At 35.1% G+C, this 20,502-nt stretch overlaps 1 protein-coding gene across 7 annotated transcripts in view; it reads right to left on the minus strand.

Annotated features, from left to right (window-relative positions):
- Positions 1-20,502, minus strand: part of Rabgap1 (RAB GTPase activating protein 1) — a 161,632-nt gene that overhangs the window by 94,410 nt on the left and 46,720 nt on the right. For 6 of the 7 annotated variants that reach the window (XM_005382509.2, XM_005382508.2, XM_013513144.1 and 3 more), the window contains 8 exons: positions 19,285-19,519; positions 18,134-18,338; positions 16,361-16,535; positions 15,761-15,918; positions 11,978-12,088; positions 11,511-11,577; positions 10,821-10,923; positions 9,723-9,892 (listed from right to left, as the gene is read on the minus strand). In XM_005382509.2, the coding sequence (XP_005382566.1) occupies positions 9,723-9,892; positions 10,821-10,923; positions 11,511-11,577; positions 11,978-12,088; positions 15,761-15,918; positions 16,361-16,535; positions 18,134-18,338; positions 19,285-19,519 (1,224 nt within the window). Of the gene's footprint in view, positions 1-9,722; positions 9,893-10,820; positions 10,924-11,510; positions 11,578-11,977; positions 12,089-13,069; positions 13,242-15,760; positions 15,919-16,360; positions 16,536-18,133; positions 18,339-19,284; positions 19,520-20,502 lie in introns of those variants that run through there. The other variant, XM_013513146.1, reaches the window with a different exon arrangement.

A 20,502-nucleotide genomic window follows, 5' to 3' on the forward strand; every position in this document is an offset into this window, starting at 1 on the left:
CCCCAACTCAGTTTCTCTTTCCTTTTGAAGTTTCTTTGCATTTTACAGTATCTACTGTACATTTTAGATCTTATTTACACTTGCAGATTCTCACACCAAGACATTGGAGTGGTAAGCAGCAGAGAAAGAACCTCTCTGAGACTTACAGAGCTAGAATATAGCAACCTGAGGAAGACAAGGAGGGAAGTGGACCCAGGATGAATATAAAGCATGAACTGAAGCCTACAAAGAGTGTGAAGAGAAAAACTTCAATAAAGAAGGTAGCTGGCGGCACCTTTTCTCTGAGACAGGACTCACTGAGCAAGAGGAGCAGTTCAAACTTTCACACACACAGTGACTGCTGGTGACCCCAGAGGCCTCCATGAAGAGGCACAGCAGCAGAGGGGAGCAGCGGATGTGAAGGACTGCACTAGCTGGTGGAGACTGCTGAGGGCTCAGTCATCCTGTATGAGAGAGCAACTGGCCGGGAGCCATCTTGAAGAGGGCCTGGCTGAGCTTAGAACTCAAGAGCAGCTGCTGGCTCCATCTAGCAGATCCCAGCTGGGCTCAGGCCCACAAAAGGTGTGCTGATGGCTGCAGGCCAAATAAGTCTGGTTTCAGAAAGAAGGTGGAGGCTCTCTGAGATTATCCACCATCATGCCAAAAAGCTCCTGTGGGCTTGCCGGGACAGATCAACACAGACCAGGACTCTGTCTCCACATGCTGTCTACCAGTGAAAGCAGAGACAAACCTGGAAGTGGACATTTGTCTTTTTCTTTTTCTTTCTTTCCTTTGTTTGTTTCTTTTTCTCTTATTTGTTTTTTGTTGTTGTTTTCTTTTCTCCTTCATTGTTTGATCTTGTTTTTATGAGTGTGAATGTGATTTCTAGCCTCTCTGAGGTTGTTGTTCTGTTCTTCTTTGTATCTCTTCTTTCTCTCTTTCATTCCACTCTTCTGCATCAGTTTTCCCTTTGTCCTCCAGCTTTACTTCTAATCTCTTCCTCTTCTTCCCCTTCTCTATCTTCTCACCAACCCATTTTAAATTTTAACCCCTGAGGGCAAAATTGATATTAACATATTAAGGACTTCTATACTGCATATACTTTTCTGGTTTGTTTTAGATTTTGTTACACAACCACAAATCCAGTTCATACAGTAAGGTGGCAAATTAAAGGTGAGCTTGGTTTGTCATTTTCTAGGCTGTGTTTGATGTTATTGTCCTTGCTGATGGTATCACTATAGCCAAAAGTGGTATAATTGATCTAAACAGTTATTAGTTCTGGCATTCCAAGACTGAGATTGACTTAAGGGTCACAGAAAATACTGTGGCACAGTGCAAAGAGGCAGGGGCTGGGCTAAACAGGCAGCAACTGCTCATCCCTCACAAACTGAAGAAGTAACATTTTACAACAGACTCAAAACTCAAAAACCAGTTATACCTGGAAGGTACCTCAGAGAAGTAGTTATTTTCTAAAGATTCCAAATACTAGCAATAAAGTCACCCAACACAGGTAATTTCAATGCATCACCCCAGGAATTAAGCTAAAAACAAGAAAAGAAAATCAGAAGACATTTAAGATGCAACCCTAGACATCTAGTTCATCAAAGGTAAACCCAGGGGCCAATGAGGTAGAACAAACTGAAAGAAACCCACCTGGTCTCTTTGAAGTGGTAACAACAAAGCGATTGAATGAGGCACTACAAAAAATTCAAATCAGAAATAATTTCTCAGATTACTTACTGCAGAGATGGTGTCCACAATGAAAATCATGCTTAGTGACTCTAGGACAGACACAGATTTAAAAAAGAGCTTAACAAAATTATAGCAGCCATGAAGGCTCAGCATAGGAAAAAAATGGGATCCATAAGGCAGATTCAAGCAGATATCCAAGAGAATAAAAATTCATTGAAAGTATCCACAGCAGATTAAGCCAACATGAAGACAGGATCTCAGATATAAAACAGCCTTGCGGTTAGTGATCATGAGAAGAAAGATTTCTTAAAAATAGCAAGGGAAGTCAGGCATGGTGGTACATGCCTGTAATCCCAGCACTTGGGAGGCTGAGGCAGGAAGATTGTTGTGAGTTCGAGACCAGCCTGGGTTACAAAGTGAGCTCAAGGCCAGCCTGAACTGCATAGCAAGATCCTGTCTCAAAAAGACCCCTCCCCCAAAAAAAGCAAGGGACCATGAGAAATCAATACAGTAGCTGCTAGATGAGGCAAAGAAGAGTAATTTAAGATTGATTGGAGTCAGTGAAAAAACAGGAGATAGCACAAACAATATAAAAAAAACTGTTCACAGATCTCATGGCAGAAAACTTCCCTAGGAAATTTATAGCAGTGATAGCCATATCAGGAAAACAGTGCAAGTGCAAATAAACAACTTAATGGTAAACTTCAAACTTCTAGAAAAAGAAGAGCATGGTAAGCCAAAAGCTTATACAAGGGAGGAAATAATAAAGATTAGAGCAGAAAATAACACACTAGACACTAAAAAAACTATACAGAGAATCAATGAATTGAAGAGTTGGTTCTTTGAAAGATTACATAAAATCGAAAAACCTTCAGCCAATCTTATGGAAAAAAAAGAAAGACTCAAATCCACACAATTAGGAATGAAAAGTTTGAAATCACAACAGACCCTGTAGAAATCCAGAAGATCATCTATACCTACTTTGAAAACTTGTATTCTAATAAGCTGGAAAATGCAGAAGAAATGGACAGATTCTTAGATACATATGAATTACCAAAGCTCAACCAAGAAGATATAAAAATCCTAAATAAACCAGTATCAACCAATGAAATCGAAGATGTAATTAAAAACCTACCAAAAAGAAAAGCTCAGGCCCTGACAGATTCACTGCTGAATTCTATAAGAAATTTAGAGAAGATCTAACACCACTACTTCTCAAACCCTTTAATGAAATTGAAAGGGGAGCAATACTCCCAAATTCACTCCTGGAAGCAAGCATTATCCTGATACCAAAACCAGAAAAGGACCCAACTAAGAAAGAGAATTACAAGCCAATCTCCCTAAGGAACACAGATGCAAAAATCCTCAATAAGGTACTGGCAAATAGAATGCAACAAATCATCAAGAATTATACACCATGACCAAGAAGGATTCATCCCAGGGATGCAGGGATGGGTCAACATTCATAAATAAATAAATGTAATATACCATATTAAGAGAGCCAAGGACAAAAATCATATGATCATCTCAACAGATGCAGAAAAAACTTCTGACAAAGTCAAACACCTATTTATGATAAAAAAAAAAACCCACAGAAAATTGGAATTGATGGTCTTTATCTCAATCCGAGAAAAGTTACCTATAACAAATTAATAGCCAACATCATAGTAAATGGACAAAAACTGAAAGCTTTCTCTCTCAAATCAGAAACAAGACAAAGATGTCCACTGTCTCCACTACTATTCAACAGAATACTGGAAACTTTAGCTGAAGCAATTACATAAGAGAAAGAAATAAAAAGAGTAATAACAGGAAAGGAAGAAGTTAAATTATCATTATTTACAGGTGACATGATACTCTACATAGAAGACCCCAAAAGACCCACTAAAAAACTGCTACATTTAATAAGCAAATTCAGTAGCATAACTGGATACAAAGTCAACACTCAAAAATCAATAGCCTTCCTGTACATGAATAACAAACCCACTGAAAGAGAAATAAAGGAAATAATACCTTTCACAATAAGCATCTACAAATATGAAATACCTAGGAATCTATCTAACAAAGGATGTAAAAGACCTCTATGTTGAAAACTATAGTACTTTGAAAAAGGAATTGAAAAAGTTATCAGAAATTGAAAGGCTTTCCCCTGTTGTTATGTAAGAAGAACCAAAATAGGGAAAATGGTCATACTTCCAAAACTGTTACACAAACCTAATGCAATTCCAATGAAAATTCCAATAGCAAATCTTACAGATTTAGAGATCACAATCCTAAATTCATTTGGAACCAGAAGAGATCTATAATAGCAAAGGCAATTCGGGGCAACAAAGACAAGGCAAGGAAGCATCACAATCCCTCACTTGAAATCATACTATAAAGCTACTGTGATAGAAAGAGTGTGGTACTGGCAAAAAAAACAGACCCGAAGATCAGTGAAAGAGATTAGAAGATGCAGAAACAACTCCAGACATACTCAGCCAGCTTATCTTTGACAAAGGTGCCAAACACATTCACTGGAAGAAAAAGCTTTTTTAATAAATAGTGCTGGAAAAACTGGCTCTGCACATTATCAAAGAATAAAACTGGACCCGTATCTTTCACAATGCACTGAACAAAATTCAAAATGGGTCAAAGATTGAAATATTAAAACAGACACATTAAATCTGCTGGAAGACAGAATAGATAAAACCCTTGAAGACATTGGTATAGGCAAAGACTTTATGAATAAAACTCCAATCACACAGGAACTACCACAAAGAATCAATAACTAGGATCTCATCTTTTAAAAAGCTTTTCCACAGCAAGAAAAACCACCACCAATAGTGAAGAGACAACCTACAGTGTAGGAAAAAATGTTTCCCAGCTGTTCCATAGACAAAGAATTATTATCAAGAACATATAAAGAACTCAGAAACATCAGACCTCCCAAATTTAAAGACCGAATCAAAAAATGGGCATCTGAGATGAATACACACTTCTCAGATGGAGAAATACACACAGCAAATAAATATATGAAAAAATGTTCAGCATCACTGGTCATTTGAGAGATGCAACTTAAAACAACACTGAGATTCCATCTCACCCCAGAAAGAATGGCTATTATCAAGAAGTCAACCAATAACAAATGCTGGAGGGGTTGTGGGGGAAAAGGAACCCACCTCCACTGTTGTGTGTGTTTTTGTTTTTCTTCCGGTACTAGGAATCGAACTCACGACCTTCTGCTTGCCAGGCAGGCGCTGTGCCGCTGAGCTAAATCCCTAGCCCCCCACCTCCACTGTTGATGGGAATGTAGACTAGTGCATCTACCGTGGAAATCAGTGTGAAGATTCCTCAAAAAACTAGGAGGGAGGTCCCAATCAACCTAGCTATTCTCCTTCTGGCTATCTTCCCAGAAGAATTAAAAATATCATACCATAGCAATATATGTGCACCCATGTTTACAGCAGCACAATTTGTAATAGCTAAATCTTAGAAACAGCCCAAATGCCAATCAAGTGAGGAATGGATAAAAAAGATGTGGTCTTTTTATACAATGGAGTAGTACTCAGCCATAAAGAAGGATAAACTTGAGACTTTTATAGGTAAATGGATGCAACTTCAGACCATACCCATAAGTGAAATAAAACAGGCACACATATGTAAACACTGTATTATCTCCCTAGTGTGAGAAGCTGAAAGAGTAAATAAGATTCACTTTCTAAACTTGTAGCGATGGTTATAATCTGGTTTAATTAATGAAGCATTTTTCTCTTGGAGCTGATCTTTCCTCTAAATAACCAATGCTCCCAGCACTAGGGAGGTGGAGACAGAAGGATTTTGAGTTTGAGGCCAGGTTAGGATACATAATGAGTCGAGGCCAGCCTAGATTACATAGTGAGTTAAGGCCAACTTGGACTACATAGAAAAATTTTCTCTTAGATCAATAAAAATTAGTCACTGCTGACTGGATTTCATGAATTAGTGTTTTCCTATTCTTCCTATGTCCCTGGGGTTCAAAATTTCATTCCCCCGCCCCCCGGTACCAGGAATCGAACTCATGACCTTGCGCTTGCCAGGCAGGCGCTGTGCCACTGAGCTAAATCCCCAGCCCCCAGAATTTCTTTCAATACTAATAATTAAAACATGGAGAATTTACTACATACTGGGAAGTATTCCAACCACAATGTGTAGCTTCTCATTTGATGTCACAACACATCATAGCAGAGCTTCTATTATTGGTGCCAATTTATACTTAAGTAAAATGAGACTCAGAGTTGAAGGAACTTTCAGTAAGACAAAGCTCGTCATTGGTAAGAGTCATGTACTTTGATTCCCAATCCAAGTTTTAGCTGATGAATCTATGCTAAACCTCTGTCCCTGCTGAGACCCACATGTACTTTCTCTTAAAGCAATAGAAAATCTCTATTCTTAAGGCAAAAGAAATCTCTATTCTTGTTTTCTTTTTCCTTTTTCTACATATACTCAACAGGTCTAATCTGGACATACTGGAATCTAAGATTTTTTTTGGTCTTTTTTGAGACAGAGTTTCATTATGCAGTTCGGGCAGGCACTTTGTAGCCCAGGCTCACCTCAAACTTGCAGGATCCTCCTGCCTCAGCCTTCCAAGTGCTGGGATTACAGGTGTGCACCATCATGCCCAGCTACAATCTAAATTTTGATTGCTATGGAAAAGCAGATTCAAGTAAATCTACATACAACACTAATTTTGTAAAATGAAAAATCAAAGTGGCATGTAAATAAATTTTATTCAATAAATATTGAGAAGTAGTATGTTCTTGTTGCTTAGGATAAATCAGTGAAGAAAACAGACTAAGAATCTTGCCTTACGAGAGGATTATACTTCACAAAACAGATAATAATATAAAAATAAATATATTACATGGTTTAAAATGAAAAAGTGAATGCTAGTTAAAAATACTTGTATTATTTGAGTACAGGGGATTGGCAGTACTAGTGGAAGAGTGGGCCAATCACAATATTAAGTAGAGCAGCAAGAGTGAGTTAAGAAGTAAACTGGGAAAAAAAAAAAAAAAGTAAATCAAAAGCCAGGAATGGTGGCACACACAATTCTTGCACTCAGGATGCTCAGGCAGGAGGATGGCAAGTTGGAGACCAGCCTGGGCTACATACCAAGTTCAAGGCCGGCCTAGACTACAACTAGAAGATCCCACCTCAAAACAAAAATAAAAGACCAAGCAAATGAAAGAAAGTGAGTATAAGCAAGTAGAATCTAGCAAAGAATATTCTAGGCAAAAGAACAGGTAGTAACAGTCCCTAAAAGTATAGTTAGAGCAGAGTGAGCAATCAAGAAGAAGAGGGAGAAAAGAATTTGCTTACAACATAACGGGCAGCAGATTTGGTAAGTCATCTTGGAATTTGGGGTTTTAATGAATAATTCAGGGTTAAAAGATTTTGGGATGAAAATGAAGTGATCTGATCTGAAGTTGCTATGTTGTCAACAGAACAAAAGGGGACCAAGATAAACTGGGCACAGGGCGACACATTTGTAATCCCAGCATCCTGGGAAGCTGAGGCAGGAAGAATGCAAATTCAAACCCAACTAGGTAACTTAGTAACTTAGAGCCTGCCTTAAAAAAAAAAAAAAAGCTGGGGATGTAGTTCATGTAAAGGCCCTGGGTTTAAACCCTAGAACCACAAAGGAGGGCCAGCACAGATGGAAAAAGAGGTGTAAGAGGCTATTAGAATAATCTAGGCAAAATGGTAATTTAGATGAGGACCAACATAATCTAGATAGTAAAAAGCGGTCCAACTTTGGATATGATCTGAAAGTAAACTGGACTTCCTAATAGACACGATATGGAATATAATGAATTTAAAAATAATACTTGTCCTGAGCAACTATTAGAGGATGTCCATGAATTAAGACACTGAAGGAAGGTAAACAGAGCCTTTAGTGTTTAGATATAATGGATACTATTTTAGACATGTTAAATTTGAGATGTCCTGAAAGCAAAGTGAGGAAGAAAGGAATCATATGTATCAAATGCCGCAGAAAAGTGAAATAAAATGAGAATTCAGATTACCAATTCAAGCCACTGCATACTTTAATGTCTTCCCACCTGTTTTCCTACAAAGAAAAAATGGAGTACAGAGGGGCTGGGCTGTTGTTTATTAGTAAAGCACTTGCCTACCATGTATGAAGCCCTGGGTTCCATCATCAGCATTACAAAAAGGTGTGTGTGTTGAGGGTAGAAGTGAATGCTAGTTGTGCTAGTTATGCACAACTGAGAATCAACAAAAGATAAAAACAGAACAGACATTTCATATCTACCACAGGAAAGATCATGTGAAATGTCACTTTGACAAAATTAACTGCAGATTTAAAAAAAAAAATGAAGAATTTAACAGAATCCAGAGTCTCTATGATATATCTCTTAAAATTTTCTAAGTTTACAAAGTAGACATAAAAACAGGAAAATGTTACCAAAGGTTTCTTACATAGCAATAAAATAATGATACTTTAAGATACAACAAAACAAAACAAAACCTCATAAAAGAACAAATGGGAAATCTCAAGAGAAGACAAAGTATTTTTTTAAAAAAGAAAATAATTGCAAGGAGTTTCTGGAAATGAAAATTACAAGACCTAAAACTTTTTGAAAATTTTACTCAGTGAGTTCAAAAGGAAAGAGAAACTGGGATGGGGAAAAGGAGAAAACGAAGGGAAAAGCAAAAAAATATACAGATAGATACACTCGAACACAAGGTAGTTAAGATCATTATACTTTCTCTAAGTTCACTGAAAAGTAAAGTTTGTACTAATATTGTATGGACAATTAAATGCTTGTATCTTGTACTCTGAGTAACTAACTTAAACATAACAATATGCAACATATTAACCATTGCTACTCTTATTGTCTTGTTTTGAAAAAAAATTTTTTTTTCCAGTACCGGGGATTGAACTCACGACCTTGTGCTTGCCAGGCAGGCACTGTGCCGCTGAGCTAAACCCCCAGCCCCTTGAAATTTTGTTTTACTATATTTTCCCTTTCAAATAAGATTTAAGCTGGGTGTGGTGGGCGGCGTACGCCTGTAATCCCAGCACTCGGGAGGCTGAGGCAGGAGGATCATTGCGAGTTCGAGACCAGCCTGGGCTACAAAGTGAGCTGAAGGCCAGCCTGAACTGTATAGCGAGACCCTGTTTCAAAAAAGACTAAAAAAATAAAAAATAAAAATAAATTAAATTAAATTTAAAAAATTATGCAGTGGATATCACAACAGATTTAGGATGACAAAATAGTAAATGACCTTTAAAATGTATTAACAGAAAGAATCCAATCTAGGAAAAAAACATTTAAAAACATAATCAGATTTGTGGGAAAATTAAAATATCTAAAATATGTGTAACTGAAATACTAGCAGAAAAGAAGAGAAGGGACTGGAAAAAAAAAGTTGAAGAAACAATGTGCTAAATTTTCCCCAAATTTGGTTTTTAGAAACTAAGAAATTCAAGAAGCCCAGCAAATCCAAGCAGACAAAGTAAGAGAAAAACATTCTTAGGTATACCACAGCTAAATGTACAAACACCAAAGATAAAAAAAATAAAAAGACAGAGAAAAGTGACATACTTAGAAGAACAATAATATAAAGGCATGTTAACTTTTCTTCAAATGAAGCCAGAAAACTGTATACTGACTGACATCTTTAAAACGCTAAACCAAAACAAAAATCTAGAATTGTATATCTAGTGAAAATACACTAGTAGAATGAAGTGAAATAAAGACACTTCAAATATAATGACATCACTCAGGCATGGTAGTGCACACCTGTAATCCCAACACTCGGGAGGCTAAGACAGGAGGATTACTGCGAGTCTGAAGCCAGCCTAGGCTATAAAGTGAGTTTAAGGCCAACCTGAACTGCTAGTGAAACCCTGTCTCAAAAAGACAAAAAAAAAAAAAAAAAAAAAACACAAAACATATAAAGACATCAAAGAGAGTATGTCTTCGGTAGATCTGAACTAAATGACGCCAAATGGAAACCTAGATCTTTAGGAGAAAGTGAGCTGCAACAAAAATATTTAGTACCTGCTTCAGTTTCAGAAAGAAATTTTCAGTAGTACTACGTTTGCTGAAGGGCCAGAATAATCTTTCATTAGACGGGTAAACTCGAACTTTCGTCTCTAGGAGGAAACGAACAGGTTCCAGTACCTCTGTTATTACCAAATCAACAGCTGTGGTCATAAACAGCACTTTATCTAGAGAGAAAGGAGAAAAAAACAAACAAAATGGAAATATAGTTGCTTATATAATTAATGTAAAAGTAATTATAAATTTTCAAGATATCTTAAGGCCAATCATCAATTAAACAAACATCTAAAAAAAAAAAATCAGACAAATCAGTTTTGACATTTTTTCTGTAATGACATTTCATTTATTGGGTAGATTCCCAGATGTACAATTAGTAAGAGACAACTGGATACACATTAAAGTTTAAGAAATATATTGGTATTGTTTTGTGTTATGTAACTCCTTTACATTAACTTCACTATTGACAGAAATTCTCAGCTTTTAAATGTGGCTAATAATTGTATCTTACACTTCAGTAGAACTATTTATCTCCTATATCCATTTATCTATATTGCTACCAATGACACGAGAAACTGAAGGGGAAATAATGCTCAATAAGAAGCATCCATTGAACAAATTATATTTTCAGGATAGAATACTATGCTGTTATTAAAGGTCACTCAAGAGTATGAAATACCTTGGAAGTTATTTATGCTAGAATATCTGAAAAGCTTCACAAAACTGGTAATAGTGTAAGTCTCATTGGGTGGGTGGGACTGCGGACTATAATAAACTCTTTCCTTCATACTCTGAATTTTTAGACATGTGTGGATTATCTCCACAAAAACAAATAAAATTTAAAGTGTGTAAATAAGTTCGTAAGTACATTTAAAAAATGCAGAGAGAAGCGAAAAATGAAAATAGGTTAAGTAGTGGAAAACAGGCAAAAAGGGGTATTTCATTTATAGGTTGAATTTAATAATAAAATTAAGAACTATTCAATTCTCTGCTTCATCAGAATTAGGCAAATGCTGAAGACTGGTCAAGCAAGAGGTCCTAAGGTGTAGGTTATTTTCTCATGATTAAAGTTCTGTTCACGGCAGCAATCTGCATCACCTTTAGGAGTTTCTTCATTTACAACTTGAAAATGTGGGGATTTTGGATTCCAGCTTCCAGTAATAACATAGGACTTTCCATCTGAACTTTTGCCCATAGACTCCTAAGGAAAGAGTAAAAATAAAACTTTAATGTGAAGTGGGTAACAGCAGCCAAATCCTGTTTTGCAGCTTTTGAAAAACAAGAGATGAAAAAATATTTGTGAAAGAGGATCAGATTTAAATGTGTGAATGATTACAATTAAGATTGACGTGATTATTTACACATTTGTTCCTAAAAAGTTGTATGTAAAGTAAATGCTTAACAACATATTAAACTGAACAAGCGGAGAAATTTACTGCTTTACCCTATGTTGAATTCTGTCAAGTGAGTAATCACTCTATAATTTTTAGTTTTGAAAATTAGTATTATTTATAGCAATCCACTAATGTCTTTTGCTACCTGTCATGCACATGACAGTTTGCAAAGATTTCTCTAATAAAAATTGTTCAACTCTCAAATCAATCTATCTGACAAATAGGAATTATTATTACCACTACAAAGTCAAGAAATCAAGACGGAGATTGTAAATACCACCAGGAATAAGGATACTACTTTATCTTTTTGCAGCTTACATAGAACACCTTCCTTAACATACTTAAACATTTAGTAAGTAAAGAGTATACAACTTTGAGATAAAAAAGGCCTTACCAAATCTAACAAGTGCATATCACTATTCCGTACACCTTTTCCTGGGCTAAGGAGAAGACCAAAACACCTGTAAAAAAAGAACTGAAATAAATTTGGAAAAAAGATAACACATAAAATATCTTTAAGTTACATTTATAAACATCTCATGCATGAAAAAAAGACATTTAAAATTAGCAATAAATTAGGGTTGTCAAAAAGGTACCTGTTACTTCTCTAATTGAGATAAGCAAATTCTGTTTGCCTTTTATTAACACATAATTAAGATTAACATATTAGCTGAACATTTATGACAGCTATTTCAAAAGTAATGAAACATTAACTTCAATAAACAAAAGAATTTCCTAGAGAAAAAAATACTTTGCAAATATATTTTAATACAGTATATAATAGCTCCACTAGACTGACAAAAAACAAAATTTGTATTCACGCTAAACTTAGCTAAACTTAGGTAAGCTAAACTTGCTTACCTTTCAATGGCAAGTTCTTTATTAGTTGTTTGTTGCACATAAATGACAATCTTCTTATCAGTTCCTTGGTGTAGTTTAAAGTATTGTTTGTCCTTGTCTTTTGGAACAGCACTATAAAATAACATGTTTCATTAATATGACAAGTTATTTTCTTGACACATACTAAAACAATGTATTAAGCAAAGACCTCGAATCTTTGATCCTTTTCTATGACTGGTTTTGAAATAATAACAAAAAAGTAAAAAAAAATGATTTGACTTGATGTGGAGATGTCACACTAGATAAGCCACTAAATTATATATAAAAGCTACTCATGCCTCCTAAAATGTGGTTTTAGTTTTTTTTTTTTTCTTTTGTTGCTGTGGAAATTAGTTGCAAAGTATACAGCATAGCATCTGGTATCCAGGACTAAAACACAAACAAACAAAAAATGATTTTCTTTCCTTTATACATGGTTATTGATTTTTACAAATGTATTATTACTGCCTTATTTATTAAAAATATGTAACGTAAAAGATTATCTTAGATTCCGAGTTTCAAAAGAAGTTGCCTTTTAAAAACTAAGAGAGAAAGAAGACATGGTCAATGATAAACTAGTTGTTGCCTAACAATTCCCTTACATAATGATAACTTATTCTAAGTCTCTATAATTATTAAAATAACACTGAGTTATCAAGTATCAGCTTAATAAAATATTAAAAATTCCCAAAAAAGCCTGTTTACCAAAACAAAACAAAACTAAACAAAACAAAAATAGCCCTGGTGTCCCACACAGCACTTTCTCTAGCTTCTCTAGCACTTTCTCTACCTAGTTCTCAATGACAAACACTTGTCCATAGCAGTCAGCCAATGGGCAAAAGGTCTAAATTGTATCTTATTTCTGTACAAAATTAATAGAATACCAAACAGAACCATAAGTAGATAAAATAGATGACCAGATGAAAGTTCTAAATACCTACTCAAACTAAAAGTGGCTCTGAAAAAATGAAACCATCTGAAACCAATTCAAGAACATTTTATAACAAAAAATTACAGAATCTTAGCAAAGCAATCTAGAAATGACAAACACATTTAAAAAAAACTTTTGCATACCAAATTGTTAAATATTTGTGGCTCATAGACATTTCACCTATAAGGAGATAGACGGGTCTCAATTTTCAATTGTCAGTAGATAACGCTGGTCTCTATGTTCTGTGGATGCTGAAGTATAAGTAAATATAATCTCATCTCTCAGCAATTTAAAACAGCATATATCAAGTTGTCTCTGGTGCCATGAATCTAAAAGGGCTGCATTAACAGGAAGTAGAGTGGAAAGTACAATCAGTGGGAGTTCACCTCACTGAATGTTAGGGGCCTACATTTTATTTCTGGTCCTAGTATGTCACTGAATAGATCCAAACAGGGAATTTAACATGTAATTGAATAAATTAAGAAACTAAGGCCTAGGCTTAATTTCCTTGGCAAGCAAAATATCAATTCAATTTATCTCAGGGTGTTGTTTGATGGATTAAATAAGAGAAGGAAGGAAGGAAGGAAAGAAGGAAGAAAGGAAGGAAAGAAGAAGTGGAAGGGGAAAGGAAGGAAGGAAGGAAGGAAGGAAGGAAGGAAGGAAGGAAGAAAGAAAGAAAGAAAGAAAGAAAGAAAGAAAGAAAGAAAGAAGAAAGAGAGAGAGAGAAAGGAAGGGGGAGGGAGGGAAAAAAGAAGAGAGTGAGGAATTAAAGAAAGAAAAATGGTGTGAGTGGTATAAATAAAATGTTCCTTTCCCTAAGGGCTAATATTAAGAAACTTCCTTCTAGTCACAATAATGTAAGATGTATTGTATTCTTTTTCAGGAATGGAAAAAAGAACATCGATTTTTCCCACTGCACCTTGTCTATATTTACATCAGGGTAAAACCTGACAATTAGTCTTGTACTATGGTGAACGACTTTATATACATGTATCTGTACAGACAGACAGAAAGAAAGATAGTAAATCACATGGGTATACCATATTTTAACCACTCTATTCAATATTTAATTTCTACTTCTTGATCTTGTTATTATACTGTATACAGTATTAAAGAGAACAAGAGGATAATATGGGGTCACATCAGTGAATATTTGAGATAAATTCTGAAATATACTACAGAATTATTGGATAAAAGAACTGCATTAGGCAAATTCAAATCTGAGAAGGCATATTTTTCAATGATTTCATCATTAGATTTAGTTAACAACAAGTGCTTAAACTGCAAATTCAGTAACACCAGCGGCAAAGATAACAAAGCTCTTAGCAAATGTTTAAAGGAAACCTGACCATCTAGGGATTTCCTGTAATATCTCCTTAGTATGAAAGTAAATAGAACAGGGTTGTCTGTGCTCATTTTACTAAGCTTGATGTTAGAAAGAAGTCATGCTAGTGCTTCTCTGCTGAGACAACTTTATCTTTCCTATTCATAATTGGAACTGACATACAGGAACTACATAAGTTTCTTCAATAAAGGGGAAAATACAGTTTAAAGTAATTTGTTTCTTAAAAAGAAAAAAACATCAGAAACCCTATACATTATAATTTCCTTTTTCAAGTCAGAAATGTACACAGTAGGAAAAATTATCTCATTGTTGCTTTGAGAAAAGAAATGTAGCTAATGAGAAAGCATAATGCCTGATATAGACAGTACTTTAGTCCTCCAAGTTGAAATTTCACCATACTCTAAATTGACCACCAGATGGCATGACAATACCAAGGTCTGAAGAAAGATAAGCATTACCAGTTTTCCTAAAGAAGGAACCAGTCATTGTGTTAATTTAAAGGCAATTATTCAAAATTATTTATATTTCTATATAATTTCATTTAACACATTTTATGAGGCAGCTACGAACAAAAGAAACTTGTATACGTAAACTGATTATGTTATGATCCTAAAAAGTACCCACTTTGTGATATGGTCTATGTAAACAAAAAAAAAATCAGTCATCTAACAACCACAACATTTTAAATTTAGAGAGAATTTTAGAGTCTCGCCATCTTATTTAAGAAGCAAGGAAACTACTGCCAGGAGATGTAAAGAAACTTGGAAATGGTCACATTGTTAATAGTAGCAATACTTAAACTAAACGTAAGTTTTGATTTTTTATTCCAAGGTTTTTCCTACCACTTTGACAATTACCATTTTACTTAAAATCCGAACTGAGTTATTCCTAACCCTATGTAGGTTACACCTCAGACAAAGCATGCACTTCTCCCTTTCCTATGTGTTCTGATAAAATTTAATGGTAAAAACTTGATTTCAAAGACTTAAATTTTTCAGATAAAACACTATACTAATCAAACCAAACAAATACAGTATAACAGATCTAGTTTCTTATTATTTCCCATTCATTCATTCATTTGGTTTTTCATATAAGAGAAAAACGTGCTATTTAACTTTCTGCATCTGGTTTATTTCATTTAGCATGGTGATCTGGCATTCTATTCTCTTCCTGCAAATGACAGGATTTCATTTTCCTTTATGTGTGCTGTAATTCTTATCAGTAGTCAGCCAGCTACTTTAAGTTTGACTAAAATAAGGTAGTAAGATGTTCCCCACATGAGGGATTTACTGCTTTAAAATTCTTCAAACCTGCTTCAATAAACTTATTTTTTTGTAATATTAAACGATAAATTTTAAAAACTCCCTACGAAAGCAATCATTTTTGGAATGAAAGGCATATATAACATGACCTACAGTTTGCCTTGAATGATAGATATTATAGCATGCTGATATAAACTCAAGAAAATGAATAAAATAAGTTGCCCTACCTAAAATAACCTTTACCATCATCTTCTTTTATTTCTAAAGACACAGAGAAGGTAAAGATGTCACTGTCAGGAGTCTGCGGTGCTGCAATGGCTGAAAGTGGGGTCTGCTTGGCAGAACGGCGGAAAGCAGTGGCAAAACTGTAAAGTATCCGGCTTACCTACAACCAGACATGTTAGGAAATGGACTGTTATCAGAAGACATAAAATACTACTAATGCTGAAAAGCTATGTACTGTTCAGGGGTAATCATCTTTCCATTACTTATTTCTTTTGGTATATTATGTGTTAAGCCTATAAAGAAAGTAGCAAAAACCACCGAAGAGGGTTTAAGAAAAGGAAGGAAAGAAATGGTTATAAACACTAGAAATCTAACCTAAAAATAACTTACTACGTGTTACAAATGATCTTAAATATTATAATAAAAGTAGTCCTAAGAAGACTGGGTCTAAAAGAGTGGCTGGCAAGTAAGTCACTGTTGGAACCAGAAGGCTTATCTAACCCAATAAAGAAGTAGCCAACAGGTCACCTCTGACACTCTTAGCAATCACATTGGAAGCACTGGTGAAGTTTCATTTGTAGAGTTTTCTCGTAAGGACTTACAGCTTCTTGTATTTCACACCGAAAGACATGTATTCTGAAGAGCTCTGCATTGTAATGACTTTCAGTGAAAGCAAAACAGTCGCTCTCAGGAGTGCCGTCATGCCCTCTGACACAGAAGAGGATTTTGTAGATAGGGTAGTTTGCTATTTCAGTGTTTGTCTGAGGATCTAAGAGTCTGATAAAATAAATAAATAAATAAGTAAATTAGAGGAAGTACAATTTGCATTTACTACATTAGAATTTAAGACATCTTTGTAGCAAAATGACCATATAGACCACTTTTGGTATGTCAACCTTATTAATTTTAATAAGTCAGTCATATGTGAATTATCAAAGTTATTGATTATACAATTACATGGTGCTAAAAAGTACATATTCTTATGTTTGGTGAGTACATGATATCCACAACATTCCTGACTCTTCAGAGCACTGAGCACACAACCATGAAAGGCTTGAAAAATAATTATGCAATGTCAACACTACAGGGCAGAGCCATTAATAGAGGCCCCTGTATGTGAGTACTTACGAAGGAGATCTAACAAAGGTTTAAAGGCCCTTCACAAATGCTCTGAAAATATGGGACAAGAAAGATTATTTTCTTATTTCTCTTTTCTTTTCCTGCCTACATTCTCAGCTCTTTCTTAAAATTTTATTTTCAGATTTTTTTTTTTTTTTTGCTTTTTAGAGACAGGGTCTCATTAGATAGTTCAGGCTGGCCTTGAACTCATTATGTAGACTAGTCTGGCCTTGAACTTACATCAATCCTCCTGCCTCAATCTCCTAAATGCTGGGATTATAGGCATGCTCCACCATATCTGGCTGGAGATAGGATCTTGCTAGATTGCTGAGGCTAGCCTCAAACGTGGATCCTTTTGTAATTTCATTGGTGTTAAAAATGTTGATTTTAAGAACTGCACAATTATACATTCATGTTTATATAGATTTATATGTATACATGCACTCTTAATAAGCCAAGATGTTAAGTATATTTTATCAATGGGAAAGTAAAATTAAGGGCAGTATTCTGAGACGGGGGTCCTGCTGTATAGCTCAGGTTAACCTCACAACTTGTAATTCTCCTACTTCAGACTCTTGAATACTGGGATTACAGGCATGTAACACTATGTTCAGCTTTAAGGGTTTTCTTTTTTGTTTTTATGGCTCTCTTTTCCTGGAATATATGCTTTCAGTAATGGGAAAAAGACTTTTATTTTAGCTGTTCTCAATGCATTATTTATCAATTCTGTGTTTAGTTGGTTGATAATAGACATCTGATTGGCTATATTTATTATTTCTTCTAGTTAATATAAACAATAACCACTTTTAGAGACTTACCTAGGCCTTAGAAACCTCATTTTGAAAACAGAGGTGCTATACTGGATTAGCTAATATTTACCAATATAGTTTTGTAATTTCTAAAATAAGCACAAAATTCTATTTTGAAATACTGTATCATATTGTTATTTTTACTGGGTAAACATGGAAAATATAAATTACTCTGTTAGACTCTCATGATCAAAATTCTTCAATTATCCTCAAAGTATTTAAATCTTTAATGTGCTACACAGGAATAGGGTGAGGAGTGTACACAAAACAAATGACTGTCTTTTTTTTTTTACAAGGATCACAATTCTTGGAAGAGATAACATGAGTGTCAAATAAATTAAACATTACACAAAAAAATATATATTTCATTCACTATTGCATCCCTGTGAAAGAACAGGTCAGAGATCTAATATCACTACTACAAAAATTTCAAGAGGCTGGTCTCACCTCACAGTTCCCTCAGATACATTCGGCACTGACAGGGTTACGTTTAGTGAAATCTGACACTGGCTTCTTAAGATGGACATCATCCTTAAGGCTTCCACTTCACTCCTGGGAGCATTTACTGAAGCACAGCCTAAATAAGTTAGTTTACTGAAAACTACGCTGTCCTCATCAGCCACTGGTGTGAAAGGACTTGACGCTTCTGAATCTAAAAAAGATAAAATGATTACTTTCACTTTAATATATTATTGACATAAATAGCAAGTAAAAACCTGTAAGTAACATTTAGGTTCTATTAAGTTTCAATGAGATAATATGCCATAATCCCTGAAGAAATGCCCGTGGAAGCCAGAAGGCTGAAGTTAGAAATGTAACACCAAGATTTTTAGATATCACTATTAAGAGTCAATCCCAAACGCAGAAGTTGACCTGAAATTCAAATGATTCACTTTTCTGCCTCTTCAAATTTGTTTTAATTTTGTATCTTATATTTAAGTCAAATATAAATTTAGTATCTTACAACTTTGAAAAATTCTGATTTGTCTCCTTTTTCGTCTACAGCGTTGTAATTCTTTGTTTCACTCATCATCCTAACCATGATGTTCTCTTAATGTTATTATGTTCTCTTAATCTTTTCGCTTTCACTTTTTCAAAAACACAGATAGATTTAACATCCCAGTTTTTCCAAATGAATCTTTATAATTGTCCTTTTTCTCCTTCCTTGCTGTTGTCCTAGACTCCCTTTTCCAAGTGAGTAACTATTCCAATAGTTATACAAGTCTGGAGTAAATATTACTCATTAAGGATCATCTCTCTATTTTGTCAACATTGCACTGAAATTGCTTCTTTCCTGGAAAAAAAATCTTTAAATACAGTATTCTGGGAAAGACTCCTTCAGTGGCACTTACTCTTTTTTTTTTTCCAGTATAATTGAAATAAATTTAAAGGGAAATCAGGGCACACGAGCACACGCACGCGCGTGCGCGTGCACACACACACACACACACACACACATACATATCTCTGATTTCTCCCTAGATCTAGAATTTGGAGAGTCTAGAGAAGTTTTTTTCCCCTCTGTATCAGTACAAGGCAGACACTCAAATATTAAAAACAATAACCTTTAGTTATGTAAGCAATGCAGCAATCCTAACCTCCTTGTCCAGGTTTCACTGGCAGACTCATCTCTGGTTTTTGGAGCCCTACTAATGGCACAGGGTTAATGGTGGATGATGCTGACAGTTGATTAGAAAGGGGCCCATCTCCTTCGCCATCCAGTTGTGACCTTTCCACAAGTTCCTTGTCCCCTGGCTGGTCATCCATGGGAGGATCCATCAGCACATCTGCTAGCTCTTTTTGCAGTTGCTGTTCACTTCCATTCCCTACAATCTGAGGATCACAAACACATGTAATCAACAAAATGAAAACAAGAGGGCAGTACTGATTAAAATGGGTCTACAGTCTAAAGAAAACTATCAGTATTTCTTTTGATATAAAAACATCTTCTGAATGTTTTTAAAAAAATGAAATAATTCAAGATCTGCAATTATAAAGGCTTCAGCTATCCTCTTAATTCAAAGTTCATGAAAAAATGCATAGCAAATCTGAGACTAATACCCATAAATATATGTTAGCCTGCCAATGTTATAATGTGTTCTACAGTGTCTCTAACAATTAAAATATTTATAATTTTGTCTGATGAGAAATAACGCTTTTAAGAGAAGTATCTTTAGTGGCTTTTCATACTCTTAAGAAAAAGGCAAAGGGGCTGGGGATTGAGCTCAGCAGCACAGCGCCTGCCTGGCAAGCGCAAGGTTATGAGTTCGATTCCCGGTACTGGAAAAAAAAAAAAAAAAAAAAAAAAAGAAAGAAAGAAAAAGGAAAAATGTGCTTGCTTCCCAAAGTTATCAATAGAAAAATACCTAGCAGGTAATAAATTTCCACATGTATATTATAAGTCCTACTGTAAACGGATGTCCTGTATTCCTGAGGAAGAGTTCTGTGATATAACAGGTTTTTGCCCAATTTGCTGGTGCACACCCGTAATCCCAGCACTCTGGAGGTTGAGGCACGGGAATTACCAACAGTCTGAGGCAAGCCTGTATTACAGAGTGGGTTCAAGGCCACCTTGAACTACATAGTGAGACTATGCCTCAAAAAAATTAATTAAGAGGTCCTTAAAGTTCTTAGACACATGACTAAAGTAGAGCAGATGAGTACATAAAAGCACTGAAGATAAAAGCACTGCACTGCATTCAAATAACATCAAATATTTTCATGGGGTCGTAATGGTTTATTATTAGTTGACTCAGCAAAGAAGTAAACGTGCAAACTCAAATAGAGACTGCCCAATGCTAAAAAAAAAACAGAGA

The sequence above is a fragment of the Chinchilla lanigera genome, unplaced genomic scaffold (assembly GCF_000276665.1).
Source record: "Chinchilla lanigera isolate Chin_1 unplaced genomic scaffold, ChiLan1.0 scaffold00018, whole genome shotgun sequence".
In the NCBI taxonomy this organism is placed as follows: Eukaryota; Metazoa; Chordata; class Mammalia; order Rodentia; family Chinchillidae; genus Chinchilla; species Chinchilla lanigera.